The sequence below is a fragment of the Centropristis striata genome, chromosome 21 (assembly GCF_030273125.1).
Source record: "Centropristis striata isolate RG_2023a ecotype Rhode Island chromosome 21, C.striata_1.0, whole genome shotgun sequence".
Classification (NCBI taxonomy): domain Eukaryota; kingdom Metazoa; phylum Chordata; class Actinopteri; order Perciformes; family Serranidae; genus Centropristis; species Centropristis striata.
Window position 1 is genome coordinate 9936518 of NC_081537.1, and position 24485 is coordinate 9961002.

The window sequence follows — 24485 nt, forward strand, 5'->3', positions numbered from 1 at the left end:
AACATGTGGGAAGAGAGTTTTACCAGTTGAAAAATATAATGTTTTGCCAGGATCAATTTTTTAAGTTAATTTTTTTTCCTCTGTAAACACAGAGGGAAAAAATGTACCTTGTGTTTAGAGTGTACGGAGAAATTAAAAAAAAAAAAAAAACATGAATGCTTTAAGTCCTGTTTAAAACATGGTGGTAGTGGTGCAATTCAGCCTCTTGTGGCCAAAATTAGTACTACAAAAACAAACACCCGACAAAACTTCGGTGTTTTTTTGCCTGCCAAAACCTCTTTTTTCCCACGTTTTCACAGATGGAAAAATTTTTGAAAAACTAATCCTGGCACAAAGACCATTTGTTTTATCTGTAAAGACAGGACAGAAATTAATTTCTCAGAAAATGTATTACCGTTTTCATCTCACTTGCTTCTCTGGGCTTCTACACTTTTCAGATGCTAATTTTAGACAGAAAACATGACCAATGATCTCAACAGAGTTGACTCATTTTGGATTATATTCAAGTATTTTTTTATGATTGCACTTGGCTAGTTTAGAAGCTGCTAAAAGAGCATTTTTGTGAATGTGGCCCCTGGTTACTCTATTTTGGCTGCAGCCCAGGCCCAACGGTTGTCTCTAATACTTTGGTATATTCAGTCTACTCACCAGATCAGTCAAATGTTCATGATTGCTACCACGATAATAATGTGCAACAATAATGTCACTGTGTTGTCAGGATTTCCTCATTTAAAAAAAAAAAGGTTTAACGCTGTTGTTAATGACGTAACATGGGAGTTAGCTAACATGTTGTGAATGTGTTTAAGGATGAGTGGACCTTCCGTTCTTTTTTTCATCCTCATTCGTTAGAAAAAATGAGAGGGACGCAGAATACAGAAACACCAGGAAGTAACATTCTGGCAAGATTTGACCCTAGGCCAGCAGGGGTACATGTGGAAAGGTGGGGGTGCCACAATGTCTCAACACAGGAATATTTTGTCCACCTTCCCTGCTTGAAACAGTCTGATTGTTATGCAGGGATTGGGTGTTTCATGAGAGGGGGTTTGGTCAGTTACTCTGGTTGCCGACTGGAGGGAACTCGTTCTCGTCATCCAGACAGACAGGCCCCTCGGCGAACTCATGCTCTGGGATGACCTCACCCTTCTGGGCTCCACCATCCTCAGAGTAACCTGTAAAGAGAAGGAAAAGAAGGTGACCACGAGCCATTTGAAAACTTTCTGATACAATCATAGACTGTATAAAATAAGTGAAATTAAAAGGAAGTTGAAATGATGACAGTAAAGTCAATTTTTTGTGATGGGTAAAGTTGGACAGATATTCACAGATTGTTTTTTCCTGTGTCAATAAGTCATCAGAGGAACATTGCTTTAGAGGAATGGCGTCTATCTGAAAAGTTAGGAAGACTGCAAGCTACAACCTGATTTTCATCAACGATGAATGAGCAATAACCCCAATATATATATATATATAATAACGCTGTAGTAGTACTAAAATCCCGCGAGCTGTTCTGGGTACTAACTACTACAACTATTGTTTTGGGAAAAACTACTATTATGTAATTTATGTGAAATTTTTAGACATATATTAGATGAATTGAGGAAAATCATGTTGTATCTCGTAATCTATTTTACCGAACTCAAAAATTCGACTTCATTCTCGTCATTTCGATATTCTTTCCTCCTGTCATCAGTCTACCTACCTGGCCCTAATCTTCTTACGTAAGAATTGGATGTAGCCACATAGTTGTTTTTTTAGATCTATCCTTTTGAAGCCTTGAATTTGGCATTTTAGACGTTGCCATCTTGTTTTTTTGGAGCCAGATGTGACAATATTTGGACATGATCAAGCTAAGTTATCAGCTAACGCTAGTCCTAGCTAGCTAGCTTGGTTTGTAAGATGCATCCATAATTCTTGTTAACTGGGATATTAATTGGCATCATAAATTTCCTTAGAGGGAAACTGACTTGTAAATATACTTAACCAGAAACAATTGACTCCTTAAAGTGTCTTTTAGTACAACTGGATCCCAAACAACACATTTTTAGGTGACCAAAATGTGACTATTAACCTTTGTTAGCTGAAAACACAAGGGTGCATGGGTTCAAGTTTTAAGTCAAAAACACCACAAAACAAGTTTACAGCTATTAGCTACTAGTCACAAGGCACTAATACCCTGCTTCATCATCTAGTGTACTTTTAATAGGATCATAATGTACAAAATAAACATAATGCTGTATTGAAGAAGATTTAAATCTAGCAATTGAGAAGATAAGCTTGTTTGGAACATGTTTACTGATGTAAGATGAAGGGTTTTTTCTCATAGACATCTATACATCTGACTTCTTCTTGCAACCACTGGCACTTTCAGAGGCTTGTATGTTACAGTTTATGCATAAAACCCTTTCTAATTTTAAGAAAACATTTTTTTGTCAAAAATTACAGCGCTTTTGTTTAAGATTTTAGCTTAAATTGTTTTTATATTATTTGCATATATGAAGGGTTTTAACTCTAAGCAAAATGGCCCCATGTGAAGACGTAGAGTAAGAGTTAGATATATAAGTTACACAGTGGGGTTCAAGGAGTATCTGTAAAGTATACAGTGAAGAATATTGGATATTTTTTCATCCGTTTATTATTAGTAAGACTGTACCCATGAGAGTGGTGGAGGAGGGCGGGGTTGAAGGAAGGGCTACAGTGGCAGCGTATGATTGGCTGGCTGGCTGGGGAGAAACATCCTCTGGATTCTCCTCTTCCTTCTCTTCCACCTGATCCTCACTGGAGTCAAACAGCCTGCAGGAACAGAGCCGTCAAAGACTTAATATCATCATAATACCCAACTCACTGTAATAAAATAAGCAGAAACTGGGGCCCAATTTTAAAACTGCAATCTGCTAAATTCTGAGGCAAAAGGCATATACTTTACATGTAGACATTTATGGACTTTGTTAGAGATATAGTCTAGACGAATTTCAGAAAAAAGGCCTCCTATAAGAAGTGAGGAGCATTTATGGGTACAAGTCGGGAACCGGCCTACCTTACATATCTCAAGGGTGCTGAGTCCAAAAAAAATGGTTCCCAAGCGAAATTTTGAGTTTTTGACCTTCTAATTTGTATATCAAATGGCCACCAAATTGCCCATCTTGCACAGTGATTGGACCATTTCCCCTTAGTTTTTTTGTAAGTAGACAATCAAGATGAGGAAATTAAGTTTCTGGATCTATAGTCTAGGGTCAGAGCAAAGGATATAGTGGAGGCTTAGTGTCTTTTTTATGTATATATATAGATGCAAAATACTAACTGGAACATTTAAAAGTGATATTGATTGAATATTTATGTCGGCCTTAAAAAAAAACACACAAATAATGCTTAATTTCACCTTAAAAGTTGGTATTTTAAATATATATATAAATATACGTAAAAAACACACTGAGCCTCCACTATATTCTTGCTCTGACTCTAGACTATAGATCCAGAAACTTAATTTCCTCATCTTTGATTGCCTACTTACAAAAAAACTTGGGGAAAATGGTCCAACGACTGAGCAAGATGGGCAATTTGGCCGCCATATTGATATGCAAATGAGAAGGTCAAAAACTCAAAATTTCGCTTGGGAACCATTTTTTTGGATTCAGCACCCTTGAAATAAGTAAAGTAGGCCGGTTCCTGACTTGTACCCATAAATGCTCCTCACTTTCACTTTTTGGACAATTCCGTCTAAACTAATATACACACCTATGTTTTTGGACCAGGACGCATTCGCCTCCATCCTGGGGATCCACATTATAGATGTAGAGAAATCCGTCTGAGGATGCCACCAGCAGGCGAGGGAGCTTCTGAATCCTGACAAACAAAACACACACCAGATGTGAATACACATGAATACACCTATTAAAAAAAGGGTGTATTTCTCGTCTTGCTCTGCCTTACGTAGCCAGGGCGCAGATGTTCTTCAGGCCGAACATGTTGAGCCGCACTGTGGCGAACGCTCTGTCCTGATGCATCATGTCGGACACCTGGCTGGGCAGGTAGGTGCTGGCTGCTGTGAACATTTTACCCACATATGCTGACCATGTGGGAGACTCCTCATCTTGACTGGAAGCAAACAACATGGGTCATGGTTAAAGGTTAAGCAGATTAAGCATTTTTATTAGACATTGAGACATTGACTTTGGACATTATTTGGTTTAATAGGAGCACTACTGGAGTGCTTTACATCAGAGATACAGCAGAGGGTGCTGCTTGTTCCATACATTGTCCTTTTCTGAACCATGCGGGGGTCAGAGAAGGACAATCATACTTCTAATACAGAGAAAAACATGCAAAATGAATGTGATGTAATGTTCAAGAGAAAAGCATTTTACCATGGAGAAAAAGAATGTTTATTTTAATCTGAATGAACATATCCGCAATACTACATCAGCTTTATTAAGCTGGTTAGTCAAGTAAGTAGTAAGTTGATTCACAGAAAACAATTCAGTTGAATGTTAAACAAGCAGAAACAAAGTGTGTGTATGTGTTTACCTTGGGCTGTGCTGCTCCAGTTTAAAGATATGGACTGTCTCAGTGTTGCTGGAGGCACACAGGAACTGGCCGTCCGCGCTGAAGGACAATGAACTGATGCTAACATATCTGACACACAGACAGAGAAGGACAAAGCAGTTTATTTTTTAGGGATAGTACGTTGCAAAAACCAATGCCACACCGCACAGCATTGACTGCCAGTCATGATTAAATGTACATTTTTATTGACAAGGATGCAAACACAACACATGATTGATTTTTTAAAAAATACATTCCCATATTAAAGCCATATTTAAGACTTTTCCCCACATGTTTACATTAAACCTGATCACTGGACCAAGTGTGTGTGTGTGTGTGTGTGTGTGTATTAAATGGTACTAAATTCGGGTATTTTTGGGGACATATGTCAGACTGAAGAAAGTTAATTGGGAACAGTTTATCAAAATCCATGTTCCCAAGACAAAAATGCAGATTTTTTGTAGTCAGTGGTTAAGAAGTAGTTATGGTTAGGTCAGCAAAATGTGTATGTAAAAGCAGCCTCTTAAGTGTCACTGAGTCTAATGTTTCCACCATTTAGCTACTCACATTTCTGTAGTCTTAATCACTGACACCAGGTCATTGACAGTGCACCCAAAACTAACTACCATTGGCTACTGAGCAGCAGGACTTGTCTTACTCACCTAAATAATAACTGCTGAGTAATGAGAGGGTCATTTAAAATGCTGACCTTCCTGTCACGAGCCCTTTGTTTAATCTCTGTCACACAACCACCATGAATCATCTTGCTACCAAAAAACATACAGGCAATGTTTTCTGAACGGGAGGGAGGGTATAAGCTAAGGGGACAGCTAAACTTCAAGGTCCACCGCACACGCACAACCAAAAAGAGCTTTTGTATCAGCACCTACGGAGTTAAATTGTGGAACAAGTTAAGTGTGGAAGTACAGAAAAGCCAAAACATAAGACAGTTTAAAAACAAATATAAAGACATCATCTTTACAAAGTATAGAAATTTAGAAAAGCCTCTGTAACCTGGACATATGTACACTGTAATTTTGTAATATACATGGTAATTGAATTTATGTTTATAATATTTATACATATATAGTAATTTATAATATACATGTATAGGTTTTCACAATGTAATATAAATTGTTTATAGTATATGTATATATATAATTATTTATAATATTTGTATGTGACTATACTGATTATTCATATATGTATGTATATACTGACCCGTTAAGGGGTAGGACTAGATACGTTTTTTACTTCTTCCTATCCCCTTTTGAGCTTGCAGAAAGTGTCTGTTTCTTTTCAATTTTTTTGCTTTTTTGTTTTGTTTTTTATTTATCCATCTATTAATATTTAAACTTGTTTTTTATTGCCTGCATGTTCGAAATAAAGACAATCAATCAATCAATCAATCAATCAATCAATCTTGTTAATACTTTCTGGTTGAACTGCAGGAAAATATGAGCGCCAACCTTTTCATCCCTCTGCGGAATTCAAACAGTCTCTGTCCTTCAGGAACGCTGAAGACTCTGATAACGGTGCCCTGCAGAGGAGAAAGTGATCAAACAGCTGGTGGGCGATTAAACAGAAGGAGGGGGAAAAAAAGGAATCCTCACCTTCTCTGAAGCACTGGCCAGTTTGGTACCAGAGGCATTGAAGGTGAGGGCTGCCAAGGGACTGTCATGGGCTTGGATCAGCGTCAGAGTGCTCTAAGGAGGTAAATATGTTTCTAATGACATCGGCACCATCACTGAGCTGCGTGTCCCCATAGGGCTCTTCAAGAGCTGTGACAACAGCTGCTTTCCCCCCCTTGTTATTATGTTAGAGTTTAATGTAGCCTTACCAGGTTGTTGGCATCATAGACGGTGATCTCTCCAATGGTGGCGCTGCCAGGGTACGCAAGGTAGGAGTTACTGTGGTTGACGGAGAGAGCGCAAAGACCTAAAAGGAGTATAGAGGATGGTTTAGGCAATTTGTGTCATCTAAGATACACCTTTATTTTGATATTCTCATGGCATACCTGTGTCACCGTTTCCGTCATTTGCACTTAAACACGAGAAATGTGGCACTTTATAGTGAACAGGAGGTCTATTTTATTATTTTTATTAAAAGAATTGTTTGATTTTTGCTTAAATGTTTAAAAAAGCGCCCAGTCATTAATCTGTCAAATCATATTTTTAATTGCTTTGACATAATTGTGCCATTGTGTCATGGCAGACTTTATGATATATTGTGTTGTTGTCCAAGAATCAAAACATTGTATCCTGATGAAACTGATTTACCCCCCTAATTGTCTAGTCTTGACCTGAAAACAAGCCATGCATGTCAGCTATATATTAGATGAAAAAAGTGTGTCAACTTCCTTCCACTATACAAAAATGAAGCCAAAATGTCCCTGATACAAGAGCTGCCATCTTGCACTAGTGACGTGATTTGGAACCAGAGATGCACTCCTGCCATATAAATAGTTGTTTTGGTTCTCCAGTTCTGTTTGGTCAGGTTTCACCAGCATCTTCTGGAGGCAGATGTTACCAAACTTGTTCTACAACTGGCATTGCTGAGTCAGTCTGCTGGCTTTAACACTCGTATCTGCTTGTGCTACTGTTACACTGTGTGGGAGAGCATTTACTATTGTACTGTTAATGCTACTTGTGGCCATAGTGGCCTCTATTCAGCAAATGTTACAAGTTATGGCATTAAAGTGAAGTGATTGACAAGATTTTGGTCAGAGTCTACACCAAGGTTATTATAGTTAACGAAAACTAACGAAATAACGAAAAAACTAGAATTGAAAAAACATTTTCGTTAACTGAAATAAAAATAAAAACGGGAGTTTTAAAAAAAACGATAACTAACTGAAACTGTATTGTGTGGTTACAAAACTTAACTAAAATTATAGTGAAAATGTCCTTAGTTTTCGTCTTTGACAACTTTTTTCATACATAAACCTTTTTGGTTGATATGAAATCTATTTCATCTATCTGGTTTTATGACTTAGTAAATTTATTGGGGCTGAGATGGATCAGACAAAGGAAATAAAGGAAACATTTATTGTGACTTATTGAATCTGGCACCCAACAAATACCCCATTACAAAAAACTAAAACTGACACTAAAACTAATAAAAACTAAACTAAAACTAAGCATTTTCCAAAAAATAAAACTAATCAAAACTAGCAAACCCACTCTAAAAACTAATTAAAACTAACTGAATTTAAAAACAAAAATTGACAACGAAATTAAAAATAAAACTAATGAAAAATCCAAAACTATTATAACCTTGGTCTACACATAGGAATCAATGTAGGGACTTATATGGTTTATCTGTATAATAGCTGGAGTGTACCTGTGGGGTTGGTGGGTGTGTTAAGCAGAGTTTTGAGTAGTTTCATGTCTTTGATGTTGTGGATATAGATCGACTCCTCCAGGCACACCACCAGCCGCTGAGGTAACCATGACAGACAGAGAGATCAACAAGATAGCACAAACCAGAAGCAACGACTTTGAGGATTACAGGTACAGAAAGATCCATTTCCTGGACTTACCTGTCTGTTGAGCCTGACGGAGAGGATGTTATTGGAGTAGCTGTAGTTACAAATCTCTGTACCTTTCTTGAAGTGGTAGACGTTCATTCGCCGTGGCATGGACAGACTGACCACCACTACCAAGCTACTGGAGAACAGTCGCTCCACTATATACACATCTGGACACTCTACTGGGAGAGGGACAAGAGAAAGACCTGAGATTGTATACTTTGACTCAGAAAAGCCCACCTAATAAAAATAAACCAAAATCACTAAGTGTTCGCTATATTTAAAATATTTTCACCGCTTTACCTTGCCAACAGAAAGCCCCTTCGATGGGGAACTGAAACTGTTATGCTGTCTTTAAAGCCACCAGACTCCTTTGACAAAATTTTTTTTTTTTACCTCAGAACAGATCAGTAAGTGTTATTGTGTGACTTTGGTGTTTTAAAGGGTTAATTTGAATTCAAAGTCACACAAACAAACTAATTGATTGAGGCAATGGTAGACCAGCAACTCCCATGTCCTGCAAGGTAAAAATGACTGTTTTTGTCAAAGGATTCTGGTGGTGACTTTAAAATAGAGCATAAATAAATAAAACAGCCTCAGTTCCACGTCAGAAAAATCTTTACTCTTCCTTCATGAGAAACTGTCAGTCTCCAGACAAAGAGAGCCTTATTTAGCACACTTCCTCAAACTTTGTCTTTTGTTGTTGCTTTGAGGATTAGACTATTGAGCATTCCTGTGTTTACCCTCTGCATGCAACAGAGCAAACAAAAGTGGCCTGCTGTAACTGTTGTATACGACCACATTGAACCTGATTACAGCTCAAATAATACTGTGTAGGAGTCTGTCACCCTGTCACCTAAGGGAGGGGACACTGCTGCTGTGTCACATTGTACTTACTGTATATGCATGACTGGATTCGTAGATGTGGCTGCACAGGAGTGGCCATGTGACATGAAATACTTCCTGTAATTTTAACTCTTTACTACAGAGAGTAAAGTACATTGTCCCTCTCTTACCTCCCTCGTGGATGCAGTCCAGTTTGTCCACAGCAGTGACTGAGAAGAGCCGGTAGCCAGTTTTGGTGCCCACTGACAGAGAACTACAATAAAAACACAGGCCACCTTATGAGCCACAGGCGCCATCATTATAAGGTAAATAGTACCTTAATAACACCATGATTACATTTAAATTACATTGATTAAAAAGTTGATCATGAAACACTTCCTCTCACACAGATAACACACACAATAACAACAGTTGTTGCCAACATTTTGATACACATTAAATCTGCTATTGTTGTAGTAAAAATAATCTATAAAACCCCTTTTTTATTTGTTTGGTATTACTAGAACAGATTAGGAATGGATTTGTTTAAAAGGAATAGCTTGCTATTAAAAAGAATAGGATTATCCATGCACACGCATGCATTCACAAGCAGGGTACTGCACAAAACGGGGTAAATCTATGTAATGGCTGCTATATTCCACTTCTCTATGACAGTGCAAAATCAGTGTGATCGTCATATAGGTACATAATACATCTGTATGAGCAGAGAGAACTTCCATGCCATGGCCGTGCTGTACTAGTAGCCTAAAGATGTATGTTCATAACTGAGGTCACCAGATAAGATCCCGGCTTTACCTCACCTGAGGGTGGTAGCCATCCTTATATGACATGATTTCTTCCCGGCTATCTTATCTTGTTTAGACAGCCATAATAACACAGCTTCAACTGAAATCTGTTAATTTCCCCTGAGAAAGAAGCACGCCTTATCTTATCATAGCTGAAGTTGAAAAGAACATAATGACAAAGAGATAAGAAGACCAGGATGACTGTTTGGCCACCTGGTTTGTTTTACAATCAAAGCCAAAGGGGGTATTTTTTTAAAGGGAACACACCTGTTCTGCTGGAACTGTGGATGTGGACATAACTGTAGCACAGGTATGAGTGAAATGATTGGGTAGTCCAAAAAATGCATCTCTGATTTTAAACTTTCAATAATATTGCAATGACCTCAGAAAAGACCACATTTATTAAAGTTAAATGTTAGTTATAAGCATGTAATGTGGCATTTTAACTGGTGTCATGTATTAAAGTGGAGGTAAGCTGGAAACTTGTACTATAGAATAGGCCTATTTTCAATCATTTGTATTAAGCTGTGTCTTATTACACAACAGCCAGAAGTTTGGTTGCTAGTTTAATGTGCAACAGGCCTTGAAGATTAACACAGTGGCCTACTTCACTTTCAGCTGCTGTGTGGACTAATCGAGAAGTTTTAATGCAGCACATAGAAGCTTGTAGTTTCATGTTGAACGCGCGCACACAACCGCCTGATTGTCGGCGCTATTACAAGTGATAGATAATAAAAGCAGAGTGTATAAATGCGACTGTAAAATAATTATGCAACAGTCAGGTGCATCGTGGAGATTGAGTTCATGCTGGGCCCAGCCCGCAGGTCGCTTACGTGGTGTCCTGGTTAAACGAGGCACAGATGAAGGCTCGGTACACTCCTGGGCCGTCCGGCACGTCCTGGGGCTCCTGGGACTCCATCCGAGCCGCCAAATTCCCTCTCCTCTCGCTGGCCGAGGTCGCAGGCCTTGGGCTCGGGTTGATCCCCGCCGGAACCCGCTTCCCCTCCTCTGCCCCCCGACTCCAAGCGCCACGCTCACACTCTTCAGGGAGCTGAATGTCCGGGAGACTGGCTCAGATGGCACACATCACACAGCGAGAGAACTATCCCGAATCTGAACAGGGTACAAGATCAACGGTAACACCTCCTGTATGAGCGGTTTGACTTGAGTAAGTCGACACTGTTGTTATTATGTTATTAACTTCCAATATTCACACAGCAAAACAAAAACAGCTGATGGGTGGATGCGTCACTCTGAGGTGCATCCCGATTGGCTGGTGGCAACGTGTCAAACCCTCCTTTTCGGTGTTTCTATTGGTCGAGCTGTTTAAAGCTTCTAACTGATTTGACATCACAGCTGCCAATCACGTAAGCCCCACCCCTTGTGTGGAATACGGCTGATTGGCCAATTATACTTTCAGTCTTGTAACAGGAATTGTTTTGATGATTTCATTGGCTAAAATATGTATCAAGCTTTTCTACTGCCCGTCAGTGCAGCGACACAACAACGATCCTGGTGATATGTGCAACTGTTAAACAGATTTTTACCTTTTTTATTTTATTTTGATGGATGATAATAAAAAAGATGGTAATATTGTGTTTCGTTTGATTGCTTTACATTATTTTTCCATGTTTAGTTTAATTTTGTGAGGTACTTGTAAGCTTTGTGTTTCCATTTCATGTTACTTTATACTTGTACTCCACCTCATTTCAGATACATTTATGAATATATATGAATAACTATATAAAATACTCTTTATAATATTTCTACATTCATAATACTTTTTACTCCATTGCATTTATATGACAGCTTTGGTTACTTTTTACTCTGCAGATGCAGATTTTACATACAAAATGTATGATACTTGTATTAAAGATTAAACAACACAAGTAATTATGTTATAATGTAAATCTGATAGGTACCATATTTCTGATTAATATGTGCTTTTACAAGCAAGGGCAGATGAACTTGAACCACAGCTAGATTAACAAGGTTTAAATACTGACAGTGAATGGGATTATGACCAAATTTAATGCTTATGATTTTAAATCAGATTGATGATTATATGCTTTATACACACACACACACACACACACACACACACAAACACACACACACATATACATGTTGTTACATATGTTACATACGTTACTATTCTTTTTATCTTTTATCTTTTTATCTTTGTCTTTATGAATATAATATAATAAATATAATATTTCTTTTCTTTTTTTTCTTCTTTTGCTGAGGTGTAATGGGGGGGGGGTTGAATGTTTATAAATAATTTGTCTAAAGAAGAATTACCTTTAGTAACATATATTATACAGTAAAACATTGCTTGGGGTGGTTTAAAAAAATGTTTTTTAGACAGTCTGACTGACAGTGAACAATAATGATGTTTATTAAGTTATTAATTTTCCCTACTTATTCTTTATTTTCTCAGTTATCATTTACAGTATTGGCTGACAATGCAATACATTGTTTGTATGATGTATTATAATGTATAACAATGTTAAATATTTTTTAATAAAGTTTTATGTTTGAGAAAGTGGCTCTCTGGTGGGTCTATGGTGAAAAATTGGTGCACAATCTTCATTAAAAGGGCTTAAAATAGCATTCCAGCTTAAAATATTACTATATTGGCCACCATATCGGTTATGGATGAATTTCCCTGAATGAATTACTTCTTCATGATGTGAAGACATAAATGAAGCAGCATTAAGCCTTGCCATCAGCTGCCCTCTAAAGTTCTGCCTTGAAACTCTTTGCCAGATTTTTTTTGTATTGAATTCAGCCAAGTACAACCGGAGATAATATCAAATAAATTCAGTATAAAAATATAGAACTAGAGATTATCCTCATTTTACCAGTTATATGTAATATTTGCAACCTGTATTCATATTTGCAAAATTTAAAATTCTGTGTATTGAAATATAATTTTCAAGATCAGATTTTATGTTTTCCTTTGTTTCTTTTGGGTTCAACCTTTTTTATCAAGTAAGTCAAAGTTAAAAATGAATTATAAGGACGTATTGACGATGTAATGCTGAAAAAACTGATACCAACATGGCATGGTAAAGATTTTTTTAACAGATTTTTTATAGGATATAATAACCCAAGATTTCAGAGGGTTAATCAGATATCAATCGATTTTTTTTTTCATTTCGAAACTATTTCCTTGACGTCACGGTTTCCGTGCGGTCCCCTTTAAGGTTGCCACGGGTTACGGGCTCACATGTCAGAACGAGGAGAATTGACGTCAGTGACGGCTGTTGATTGGTTCTCAGCCTTATCCGGTGGGGCAGCGGTCCAGGGCTCGCGAAAAAAATCGAAGCGAGGAGGATCTGGTAACGGTACGCTCCGAGAAATATCACCATCCCGAGTCGCTATCGAAGGGCTCGGCAGGAATTTACAGTTTCTTGTGAGTATAAGCGTTTTTTCAGCCCGTGGATCATATGACCTCTGGATAGGTGAAATTTGTTTCCTCCGTCTCTCGTTTGTTTATGATAGAACTCAAGATGGCGTCATTGGAGGAGAGCTTTGCCTTTGCACGGAGCTAGCCAGCTAGGCATCAAACTGGGCTCACTCCCCGACTCAACGTAGGCCGAATTCAGCCAAGAAAACGTATAACACGTTTCTTAGTCACATATTTAGCCTCTTATAGTTATCATTTCGGGTATTTCGCTTTTCAGCATTAGCCTGCTCGCTGTAAGTGACTTGGCTGCAGCCGTCAGCCTCCTCATGAAGCCTTCCTGACCTAGACGGTGTTACAGACAGGGCATTTGCTTCACACTGTTGTTAAAGGCGATAAACATTCACTCAATTTGCAAACCATTAGATGCTTTATTGTCATCCATCCTCCAGCATACTGCGTTGTCACTTGTTCAGCAAGGTCATTTGTGCATCGCAGTGTTTTCTCTAATTTAATTGACAGCCAGCAGAGGTGATGCTGCAGCTCAGTTACTGAATTACTGAATTAACATGTTTAATTATATGCTTTCACTACCTTACATATTTGAAATAAATTGGGCCTTAATACAGTAGAAGATCCCTGTTGTTTGGTCTGTAATATTAGTTCTTAATTTGTCCTACCTGGTCTGAAAACAATATCATTTGTCACCTAGTTATTCCTGTGGTAGGTTTAGATTAAAGCAAGCCTGCCAAGTTTCCACCATGAGTGTAGTTCGTTGCATAAAGGCCGTGCCAGCCTCATCTTTGATAACATGGCTAGTAATCTCCCCTGGGCCTAGTCAGATTAGAAATTATCTGAATCCTGTTATACTGATGCACATGCATGATACACTCGCTCTGTTTCTTCACATATATACTCATCGAATGTATATGCACATGTTGGTTACATGAGGCCTTCCTGTTTTAGACTACACAGCTTGATCAAGCTCAGAGCTATCTGAAGAAGCTTATATCACTGAGGCCGATCACATGATCTAGGATCTGTCAGGCTATTTTGCTCAGCAGCAGCATTGTGGCCTGAAATGTTGAAACCCCCAAAGCAAGTGCACTTTTTGTATGGTTTGGTTTGTTTCACAGTGGATTGATTCACTCGCCTTCATTTCACCATTCTTCTAAAATTAGGCCTTGTGTATGAGACTGCCTCTCTGATAGAGTCGATTCTTTCAGGCTGATGAAAAACTGAAATTGTTTTGAGTAAATAAATCCAGGACAGTGTGCCTCTCCTAGTTTGTTGTCTGTGGTCAGATATGTGTGATCACATCATATGACCAGTTTTCCCTCCTGACACTGAGAAGCACTCAGGCTCCTTAGTGCCAAAACACCCCATCTCTCAGTGCCTTCTCACACTGGTTCTATTTTTCTCACATTCTCACATCTTCTGTCTGTCCATTTCTCATCACGACGCACAGTCACCCCTGCTCTGTGTTGCTCTCTCATAATCCAGTGAATCCATGTTGTACGGCGCTGATCTGAAATCGTGCTCCCTTTTCCCGTTACTGTCCACTCTTTCCAGAACAAAGGTTAGAGGTCACAGTGCAGGGTTGCGGTTGTCGTCATGGCATCTGGAAGTACGAGCAGCGAGGAGGAGCGGAGCCTGAGGGAGTGCGAGCAGTACGTGCAGAAACACAACATTCAACAGCTGCTGAAGGACTGCATTGTCCAGCTGTGCACCTCCAGGCCGGACAGGCCCATGGCCTTCCTCAGGGAGTACTTTGAGAGGCTGGAGAAGGTTTGTGTTTGTTTGTTTGTTTGTTTGTGTGTTTGTGTTTGTGTGTGTGCTTTTTGGTTGTCCTCATTGGACCTAAAGCAAATCATAATACAGTTGGAAGATGAGCACTATATACTTCTATATTACACTGAGCGGTTACGGTTTCAGAAGCTAGCTAATATTTGCCATCATAAACGATATATATTTACACTTGGTCATACTAGATTTTCTTTTTATTTCTCCGGGAAAAAATCATGAATGTAAAGATGAAGTCACTTCGCCTGAAGCTCTTTATGTTTCTGTGATGTTATCAATAAGTTTGCTCTTCCTGTTTTAAATTAAAGCTTCTCAAACGTTTTATTTTTTCATTATCATGTTAGAAATCAGCACATCATTGTTTGTAATATTAAGAGCAAGCTAATTAACTAGGATGCTAAACCCTTTTGTTTATGGGTTGTGCTGTTATTGTCATTATTTTCTCTCTTTTAGTTGTTTCTGTGTTTTGTTCACTCTGCAGCTGTGCACAATGAACAAAACACAGCGTTACATGATTTTTGTATACAGTATATACATGGTTTGGTCCAGATTTTGTTGTGTACCTATTACACACTTGGATCAGGCTTGTGTAAGCCACGGTTCAAACTGGATTCTACATTTTCTAAAAAATAATAATTAGTGAGGCAAAGTTGGTGATGTTTGATTCCAGTGTTCCCACAGTTCCTTTAGGTTTAAAAAGGCATTACATTTATTAATTCAAAACCTTAAAAATGGCACTAAAATGTCTTGAATCAATCTTTAAAAACTATTAAAATGCTTAGCCATGGGAAGTAGGATTTTCTGAATGTTTTCTTTTGCTTGATATTTAGTCTGACTTGCTGTATGCAGGTTGTAAGGATAAGCCGCTCATTGGCTACCTATTTCAGATAGACCCCTGCTGGATTCAAACGATTAATTTAATCAAATTAAAACGCAGAACTGCAACTAAAAGGTCACTTGGATATGCGGACTTCTGCCAAGGCCATGTGCTATCTCACAGTGTTAACAAAAGTGAATAATTTTTGCATCCGCCCCGTGGTTTTAGTAATGGCTTCTTCCTCGGACCATGCAACACTCTTGCACCAAGTTTCATGAAAATCAGGCTAGTAGTTTTTCTGTAATCGTGCTGACAAACAGACAAACTGAAATGGAAACCTTGACGGAGGTAATAATAATAATAATTGAAATTCCAAATTAACACTACCATGAATTGTCAACAAAAAGTGTTTCTGAAACTGCTGCTTGTATGCTTTTTAAAGCTAAAGCGATGCAGTCATAACATTACAATTTAATATTCAACTCAATATCATTTTTTTAAAGAATTTGTCTAATAGTCTATTATAATTTATCAACCCCCCCCCCCCCCCCCCTTTTTTTTTGCCAGATTTTTTCAGATACTCACTTGATCCTCTTGGAGCAAATTATTAGCTATAACAAAACAGAACTGAGAAAATATAGTATTCAGTTCAATTCAAAGTTTACTGTCATATACACAATAGAAACACTTCTCCTTGCACAATGAAAATCTTACTTTGCTGTCTGTCAGATGAGAAGACAGAAGTAAGAGAAATAGAATTTAAAAAAAAAGTGCAAATATACAAAGAAAAATAAACATGTATGTAAATATACGGTTTTGCAAGAGGCAGGTACCGGTATAAATAGTCTTTAAAGTGCATGTTGTGCAGTATGCTGTGCAATAGTGCAAGTCTAACGTGAGGTAACAGCATCTATATAATATAGATAGTATCTATGTAATATATCTTTCCGCTACAATTTAAGACATTAGTTGTAGTTGCTTTAATCTGAACATTGAACTGAATGTATTTTTATTGAAAACTTAAATATTATATGTTGTGTTTTATGTGTGACTGTATATGTTACTTGTGTAGCACTTTATTGCACAAAACCTGCAGCAGCAGCTCTAAACCTTGTCTTCTGACTCTTCCAGGAGGAGGCCAAGCAGATTCAGAACCAGCAGAAGGCCAGCAGTTCCCGTTCAGACTCCCGTGATGAGGAGGTGTCTCCACCCATGAACCCTGTGGTAAAGGGCCGCCGGCGGAGAGGAGCCTTCAGCGCAGAGGTCTACACAGAGGAGGATGCAGCCTCATACGTCAGAAAGGTAGATATGCACGCCTGCAAGCAGCCACAAGAATGTCGCAATACTTAAATCTACATCAACAATCTGATTATTTCAGTGGTGTGAAAAGTCGTGTGACATCTCTATTATTTTTTTAAGGTCATTCCAAAAGACTACAAGACGATGGCAGCCTTGGCCAAAGCTATTGAAAAGAACGTTCTCTTCTCACACCTGGACGACAATGAGAGGAGGTACCTGTCTTAAAAAGTGTTTTTTTTTTTGTAATGTAAAAATGTTTGATAATTGCATAACTGTGTTCAGCTGATCAACTCATAACTCTGCTCCTTTCCAGCGACATATTTGATGCAATGTTTCCAGTCACCTACATTGCTGGGGAAACCGTCATTCTGCAGGGTAGGAGGACGTCTTTTAGAACAATGTTTATCCGAATCACAGCATGTCTTTGTGTGATGTTAACATTCGTGTTTTATGCATCCAGGTGACGAAGGTGACAACTTCTATGTTATTGACCAAGGGGAGATGGACGTGAGTATCAGATCCTCATCATAATGTTCAGGATTTATTTCCTATCAGGGTTGCATTTTATGTTATTAAAGTTTTTATTCGAAGAAAAACAAAACCGCACATACATGTTGCTCTGAAAACATATCAAGTCTTTTCATCAAAACGTAAAAAGAAAGAAAATGGTTTAAAAAACGAAAAGAAATTAAAGAGAAGAGAAAAAATATTTAATAAATAAAATAAAATCTAAAAATCACATCCTTGCAAAAGCATTTACACTCTATCACAATACTCCTATAAAGACATACTTATACCTAAATTGATAGGCAACTTGAAAATGCCATCACACTGTACAATAACAAATAATAGTCTGGTTCATCACATACTGTCTATGCACTTTATGTGTTCTTTATGCACACTGTTCATTGCACCTTATTTGTTTCATAGCACCAACATTTTTATACTGTATATTCATATTTATTCTGCACTGGAATTCCATTCTACTCCTTCTTTAGACACTTTATATTTTATGGTATTTTTATATTTTATTGCTTGAAGTATGCCTAGGTTGTTCTTTTTATTTAATTGTGTTGTCATTGTCTATGTATGTAACGCTGCTGCTACACTTTAATTTCCCAGCTTGGGATAAATAAAGTATATCTATCTATCTATCTATCTATCTATCTATCTATCTATCTATCTATCTATCTATCTATCTATATCTATATATATATCTATATATATAGATATATATATATCATTATTATCTTTATTTTATTTTTTCCTGATATATATATATATAGATATATATCAGGAAAAAATAAAATAAAGATAATAATGATAATTTGAAAAACACAAGAACAGCTGTAATAATAGTGCGTTTATCTGCCCCATGTACACCTTCCTTCATCCATGTTTTCTTCTGCAAACAGTACCTTATCATGGGGTAGGGTTGCATTTTAACATCTTGGTTTCTGCCCCGCTAATCTTCCAGGTGTATGTGAACAATGAGTGGGTGACCAGCATCGGGGAGGGAGGCAGCTTCGGAGAGCTGGCCCTCATATACGGCACCCCGAGGGCGGCCACAGTTAGAGCCAAGACCAACGTCAAGCTGTGGGGCATCGACAGAGACAGCTACAGGAGAATACTTATGGTAAGGAGATTTATTATCACTAGGGCTGGACATTAATCAAATGTTATTTTCAGTTATTTTTAAGATTTTGGCTTCCAACGATTATTTAAAAAATATTCTATATTTTTTTTATGCAGCAATCCTTTTCACAATGATGCTCTTCTTTTTCTTGTAAACATATTTTAATACATTTATTTCAATTAAAAAATCTATATTGTGAAGGTATTTTTAGTATTTTCCAGTAGTTTGTGGAAGTGCACTTACACAATTGAACTCATTTATTTAGATTTAATTTATTTCATATTATTTTTTTATATTGTGTTCATATTCATTATGTATTTCAATGTGTATATCTATTGCTATTTTATTTATTCATCTCATTTTTTACATTTATTTTAATTTTTGCTTTTTTTTTTTAATTTAATTTCAATTTAAAAAGCATAATTTTTCAGTCAATGAGTTATCATTTAAAAAAAAAATTGTAATATAATAAATACTGATATCAGTATTGACCAAAATAATCAATTGTGTATTTTGCCATAATCAAACAGCTCGTATTGCATATAACACGCCAGTCTGAAATCCAATGAAAGACCACGTTTTATAAAGCTTGGTTGTGAATTGTTTGATTGAAATCTCGCCGTTACATTAAATGGCATTAATGACAATCTTTAATTTCACTTTTACACAATTACACTAACACAAATATCTTTCTCTTCAGGGAAGCACTTTGAGAAAGAGGAAGATGTACGAGGAATTCCTCAGGAAAGTGTCCATTTTAGGTGGGTTCATTTTTCAAATCATCCCAAACCTTAAAAATAGAAGAAGAAGAAGCACGTAACTCGCTGAGATTAAAAATAACCTGAAAGAGAATATAAAAATATCTCACCTGAAAAACAAAACCAACCTTTCAAATGCGTTGTTTTCTTTTTTCAGCATTGTCTGTCATTTCAGCTGACTGCTTTCTTCTGTGTTCTCAGAGTCTCTTGACAAATGGGAGCGTCTGACAGTCGCTGATGCCTTGGAGCCCGTCCAGTTTGAGGACGGACAGAAGATTGTTGTGCAGGGAGAGCCTGGAGATGAGTTCTTCATCATCTTGGAGGTATACACTGGATCACTAACCTTCTCTCACATACAGTACAGGCCAAAAGTTTGGACACACACCTTCTCATTCAATGCGTTTTCTTTATTTTCATGACTATTTACATTGTAGATTCTCACTGAAGGCATCAAAACTATGAATGAACACATATGAAATTATGTACTTAACAAAAAAGTGTAAAATAACTGAAAACATGTCTTGTATTTTAGATTCCTCAAAGTAACCACCCTTTGCTTACTAGAATATAAGACATGTTTTCAGTTATTTCACACTTTTTTGTTAAGTACATAATTCCACATGTGTTCATTAATAGTTTTGATGAATTTACAATGTCAATAGTCATGAAAATAAAGGAAACGCATTGAATGAGAAGGTGTGTCCAAACTTTTGGCCTGTACTGTACACAAGTCTTCATATAAACACTTTTTTTATCTCTAAACTCTGATGTTTAATCATTTACAAAACTGACTGTTGGCCTTATTACATCAAACACTTTAGGAGCTTTTGGTTTCATTTGAAATGAATGATTGTTCATACTTTCTTACATTTAAAACCTATTTTTTTGGTACATTTGCGCCCTCTTGTGGCGATGTCTTGCCTCACCCTAAATATGTTTGATTTTTGAGCTGAAACGATCTGCGATTTATTGATTAGACCAACAACAGAAAATGAATTTGTAGCTATTTTGATAATTTAATTATTTTAAAAAAATGCAGTGGTGATTCCAGCTTCTCGCATATGATGATGTGTTGCTGTTTTGGTCTTACATTATTGTTGCTGAGCTAAATAAAATAATTTGAAGATATCACCTTTTGCAGAAATTATGATGGATTAAATGTTTTTCTGGTTTGGGATTTTGATGAAACATTTTTTTAAATGACATTTTTAAGACAAATTAATTAACCAATTAATCAATAAAGAAAGGAATGGATCATAAAATAAATCATTAGTTTAGCCCCAGTTTGATCAAAGTATTAACAGTCCAGAAAACCAAATATTAAATGTATTCTCCCTTAATAAGATTAAACTAAATTTACTGTGGCAAAGCCTGCATGCATGAGAAAATTTCACTGAAAAATCTTTTTTTAGTTCAGTGTTCTTTTTGTGTTAATTTCATTGATTGAAAGTTTGACTTTAGGGCCTGTAGGATTAATTGGTGACACTCCATCATCATGGTAAAAATCCCATGCATAAGTAATGTTTAACTAATGCATGATTCATGATGATTTAATGAGTGAATGCAGGATGGATCATTAATTTCCTGTCGCTAACCACTAAGAAATAAGAGTTTATGTGATTATTTAGTGCTTAATGAATGAGTAATTGACTTACAATGGAGGAACTGTGGCTTACAACATTTATTATAAAGAGTTATTTATTGTTTTGTGTGCGTGTGTGTGTTTCTCAGGGTTCTGCAGCTGTGTTGCAGCGTCGCTCAGAGAACGAAGAGTTTGTGGAAGTGGGGAGGTTAGGACCCTCTGACTACTTTGGTAAGAACTGAATCATTATTATAGCAGTATCAGCAGTATTTTATTTCATTTAATTGAAAAATGTTTTATTGTCCAGTTTTAAGTAAAAAAAATTAATTAATTAAAATTAACCAGTAGCTTGACATGATGGCTCTGAAATGAAGCCAAAAAAAATCACAATGGCCCCCTGGTGGCTGGCTGCAGTATAGGTCATAAATCCAGCCCCCTCCATGTTAGTGGATGGGACATGAGACAAATTTATTTATTTTTTTTTTAAATTCAAAGTTTTTATTATCTTTTCATTTTTACAACATACAAACGAACATCAAACAAATCAGACAGGATGGAGGTCATAAAAATAAATAAATATATATATATATAATAATATTATTATTAATAATAATAATAATAATAAAATAAATAAATGAAAAAATAAATACAATAATAGTAAATAAATAAAATACAAAATCTGAAAATAAATTAACTAAAAACAAGACAGACAAGTGCGCAGGCAAGGCAGGACATGAGACAAATTTAAACAAATCAAAAACGCACATAAAATACATTTTTTCCAAAAGAAGGTTTCTGTCATTTAGGTAGTTCTGTTTGTTTAAGCGTTAATTTTTCTGATAAGTTTGGATTAAATTAGTTATTTGATGCTATAAAACACATCCTCCATCTTTATATGCAGTCTATGAACCTCAGTCATATGCTGTAAAAAGTTGTTGTCGTCTGAGATTTTAAACTGCGTGTTTCTGTGTGTTAACCAGGTGAGATTGCTCTGCTGATGAACCGTCCCCGCGCCGCCACCGTGGTCGCCCGCGGCCCCCTGAAGTGCGTCAAGCTCGACCGGCCTCGCTTCGAGCGCGTCCTGGGTCCCTGTTCAGACATTCTCAAACGTAACATCCAACAGTACAACAGCTTCGTCTCGCTGTCTGTCTGAAGGGGGGGGGGGGCCCTCTCTCCTCACCCCCACCCTCCTCCCTCCCTCCACCCTTTCCCTCTCTCCTCCTTTTAGACCCAGGGTCCACCAATGCAATTTGCTTTTTTTTGTCACTTTCTTCTTTCTGTTTCGCTTTTCTCCCTTTTTTTTGTGTTTTCCACACAGAGATCATTTTGTTGTTTCCACCCGTCACGCTGAGGTGACTTTCAGCCATTCACCAGCGCTTGTACCAGCTGCTGTACGCTACCTTGTAGGCACAGTTACATCACATGTTACCTATGTTATATACGTATTTGCTGGTTACGCTTTCTTTTTAGACTTAAACACAAAGCAGGATTGTTAGGAGATCTGAAAGACATGAGGGTCTCACACCCATGAGACAGGACAATCAAACTTTACATGGCGCTTTTGGTGAATTTGTTACAGATTTATGTTGTAGATTGAAGTGAAGAGCGGACTTCTTCTTCTTCTTCTTCCCCGTTAAAGAGTTTTGACATCAGCGAGCCTGATTAGCGTAGAGCAGAAACTAGGAACTGTAGAAGGCAGGAAGAATATCAATGCATCAAATTTTATCAGACGTTTTTAAGGTTTCAGCTGTACGATGGTTGTTGTTTTTGATTGGCACGATGAGACAATGACGAGTCTGTTTAGCTTAGTACAACTTAAGGTTTTTATTTTATTGTGCAGCTACCAGGCTAGTGCCAAATGTTGATTCTTGTCACGACGCAAAGATGCATAGCCGTGGAAACGCAGTGCGTGTTCTGTTCCCTGACTATCTGGAGCTCCAAACAGGAAGTAGTTATTACCCTTATTGTCCTCTTAATCGGTAGAACGACCATACAAGAACTGCCTTGACTACTCTGAGGAAAAAATAAATAAATAAAAAAGAAAGGAAAAAAACAAGAGTATTAAGTGTATTTCAGTATTCAATTTTTTAGTATATACCAAATAACTTGGGTCACTCTTCTGCTATGGTTTGTAATCAAAATGTTATCATAGTATAGTTAAAACGATCATAGTTATATTATTATCATTGACTAAATGATATGGTTTGGAGTGATGGTGATCTTAAAAAAAATATGTTTAACTGTCTTTTGTAAACACTTATTTTTCCATAAATTCTATTTTAGGTGTCCAGTGCCACAAAGTAAATAAATGCTTCTTCTTGTCAACCGACAAAACCAGTATGTAATCGTATTGTGTAAAACGTCATGGGTTAAAACTTTTTAAAAATAGATCAAATGGGTAATTCCAGGTTTATTGAAGTGAAGTCTTGAAAAAAAAAAACAAGGAGGAGGGTTTATGGATTTCAGGACATCTGAAGTATTTATGTATGAAAGCATCACAGGTGAGCTGACAGGCCGAGTGAGCAGATATTTATTTAAAACTAGTGTCATTGCTTATTGCCTATTGAAAAGGTGGCTGTCTTTTCATCAGAGTAGCTTGTGATCTGTTCTCTATGCTTACTTGGCATGATGTTTTAGGCATCCAGTGATCCGGTATGAATGGAAGCGTGTATTAAAAAAAACAACCCTGCAGCTGCGTGCAGAAGCAGGAACTTTGTCAAATATTTGGTTTGTTACTCCCTAGCTTAACTGCTTCATTACTATTTAGATGGCATAAAATGTTTAATTCTTTGATTTTATTATTTTTTTAAAGATCTTTACCAAATCACACAATGTTGACTTTTGGATTATAGGCTTAACTCTTCATTCCTGCCTCACTTGTCTGTTACCAGAAATGACATAGAACCAGTTTCTGTTTTGTCTCATTCGGAGCACTCGAATGCGCTTTAGAATTGAGATGTGTGTTTGTACGTCCAAAAAAGATTTGATTTTGGTGCCGATTGCAGGGTAGTCAGGTTGGTGAGGATAGTTTTTGTTAATGGACATGAGTACTATGTATTTTTCTTTACAGTTAAATTTATCATCTTCATTCTGATTCTTATCCTGATCCACAGGAAATGACTCCGTTAGGGGGCGTGGGTTTGACTCACCTTTATTGAAATATTGGTTTTGTGTAAATAGCAGTATCATCGGTTTTAGTCCAAAAATGTTTTTAGCCACACTGCAATCGTCCCGGTTTGCCTTAGCTTACCTAACCTGGGCTTACAGTAGTAGTCAGTCACTCCTGCTAGCCCGACCTTCAGTGAGTTTGTTAGGCCTGCAGCGCAGAGAGCTGCAGGCGATCAGAGGACCATTCTTTTTCTATTCTACCCTGTATTCAGTTTGACCTCCTGTATGTGCAAAGATGTTTATCCTTTTGGTATAGATTGTTCCAGATGGCAGTTTAAGCAATAAAAAAGTAAAAATAATTCCACTTTGTCTCC

At 37.1% G+C, this 24485-nt stretch overlaps 2 protein-coding genes and 1 long non-coding RNA gene across 4 annotated transcripts; 2 read left to right on the forward strand and 1 right to left on the reverse strand.

The window, feature by feature from the left end:
• Window positions 1-87: 87 nt before the first annotated feature.
• Window positions 88-11162, reverse strand: LOC131959043 (WD repeat domain phosphoinositide-interacting protein 1-like). 2 transcript variants are annotated; one of them, XM_059324135.1, is made up of 12 exons: window positions 10533-11162; window positions 9085-9167; window positions 8081-8250; window positions 7882-7978; window positions 6380-6477; window positions 6153-6245; window positions 6009-6079; window positions 4522-4629; window positions 3928-4092; window positions 3733-3840; window positions 2651-2790; window positions 88-1169 (listed from the first exon to the last, which is right to left on the reverse strand). In XM_059324135.1, the coding sequence occupies exons 1-12, from the start codon at window positions 10616-10618 to the stop codon at window positions 1048-1050; spliced, it is 1341 nt and encodes a 446-aa protein (XP_059180118.1). In that variant the 5' UTR covers window positions 10619-11162; the 3' UTR covers window positions 88-1047. The 2 variants fall into 2 exon arrangements, with proteins under 2 accessions (XP_059180118.1, XP_059180119.1); XM_059324136.1 differs by having other exon boundaries at window positions 8081-8247; window positions 10533-11161.
• Window positions 6112-8478, forward strand: LOC131959045 (uncharacterized). Its single transcript, XR_009389375.1, has 3 exons — window positions 6112-6253; window positions 7950-8051; window positions 8154-8478. It is a non-coding gene; the product is annotated as an uncharacterized LOC131959045 (long non-coding RNA).
• A 1819-nt stretch (window positions 11163-12981) lies between the features above and the next one.
• LOC131959439 (cAMP-dependent protein kinase type I-alpha regulatory subunit) lies at window positions 12982-24470 on the forward strand. Its single transcript, XM_059324638.1, has 11 exons — window positions 12982-13117; window positions 14681-14896; window positions 16860-17030; window positions 17148-17239; window positions 17341-17402; window positions 17488-17534; window positions 18505-18663; window positions 19364-19424; window positions 19623-19744; window positions 21153-21234; window positions 21984-24470. Exons 2-11 carry the CDS (start codon window positions 14723-14725, stop codon window positions 22154-22156), a joined length of 1143 nt encoding a protein of 380 aa, XP_059180621.1. The 5' UTR covers window positions 12982-13117; window positions 14681-14722; the 3' UTR covers window positions 22157-24470.
• The last annotated feature ends 15 nt before the right edge of the window (window positions 24471-24485 follow it).